This window comes from Pterocles gutturalis, unplaced genomic scaffold, assembly GCF_000699245.1.
Source record: "Pterocles gutturalis isolate BGI_N339 unplaced genomic scaffold, ASM69924v1 scaffold20527, whole genome shotgun sequence".
NCBI lineage: Eukaryota > Metazoa > Chordata > Aves > Pterocliformes > Pteroclidae > Pterocles > Pterocles gutturalis.
In genome coordinates this window covers 1,644-1,971 of record NW_010108415.1, presented here as the reverse complement: position 1 = coordinate 1,971, position 328 = coordinate 1,644, and the positions used below count along the sequence as shown (strand labels likewise).

Here is a 328-nt window from a genome sequence, read left to right as displayed (position 1 = left end):
CCGGCGGTGGGTGCTTCACATCGGAGACGGTGACCTCCAGAAAACCCGTGGCCTCCTCCTCCGAGTCCCCTGAAGAGGAAAAAAAAAAATAAAAATAACCAAATGCCAAAAATTTAAAAAAAAAAAACACAAATGCCAAAAAAAAAAAAATTTCGATTTTTTGGGGTCCCCAAATGATGCCGCGGGGGCTGCGGTTGGGGTGGGAGCTGCGAGCGGAGCTGGAGCCCGGTGTCCTCCCAGCATCGCGTGTCTGTCCCCAAGCTCCGGCCACTGTCACCGGACACCGGCATGAGGCCGGCTGCGAGCGGGACCGAGCCATGTCCCCAAG

At 55.2% G+C, this 328-nt stretch overlaps 1 protein-coding gene across 1 annotated transcript in view; it reads right to left on the bottom strand.

The window, feature by feature from the left end:
• The window catches only part of ARHGEF10L (Rho guanine nucleotide exchange factor (GEF) 10-like), a gene marked incomplete at its 3' end in the record, with an annotated part of 14,196 nt that overhangs the window by 13,556 nt on the left and 312 nt on the right, over positions 1 to 328 (bottom strand). Inside the window, 1 exon segment of the mRNA XM_010072641.1 lies at positions 2 to 69. Coding sequence (XP_010070943.1) covers positions 2 to 69 — 68 coding nt within the window.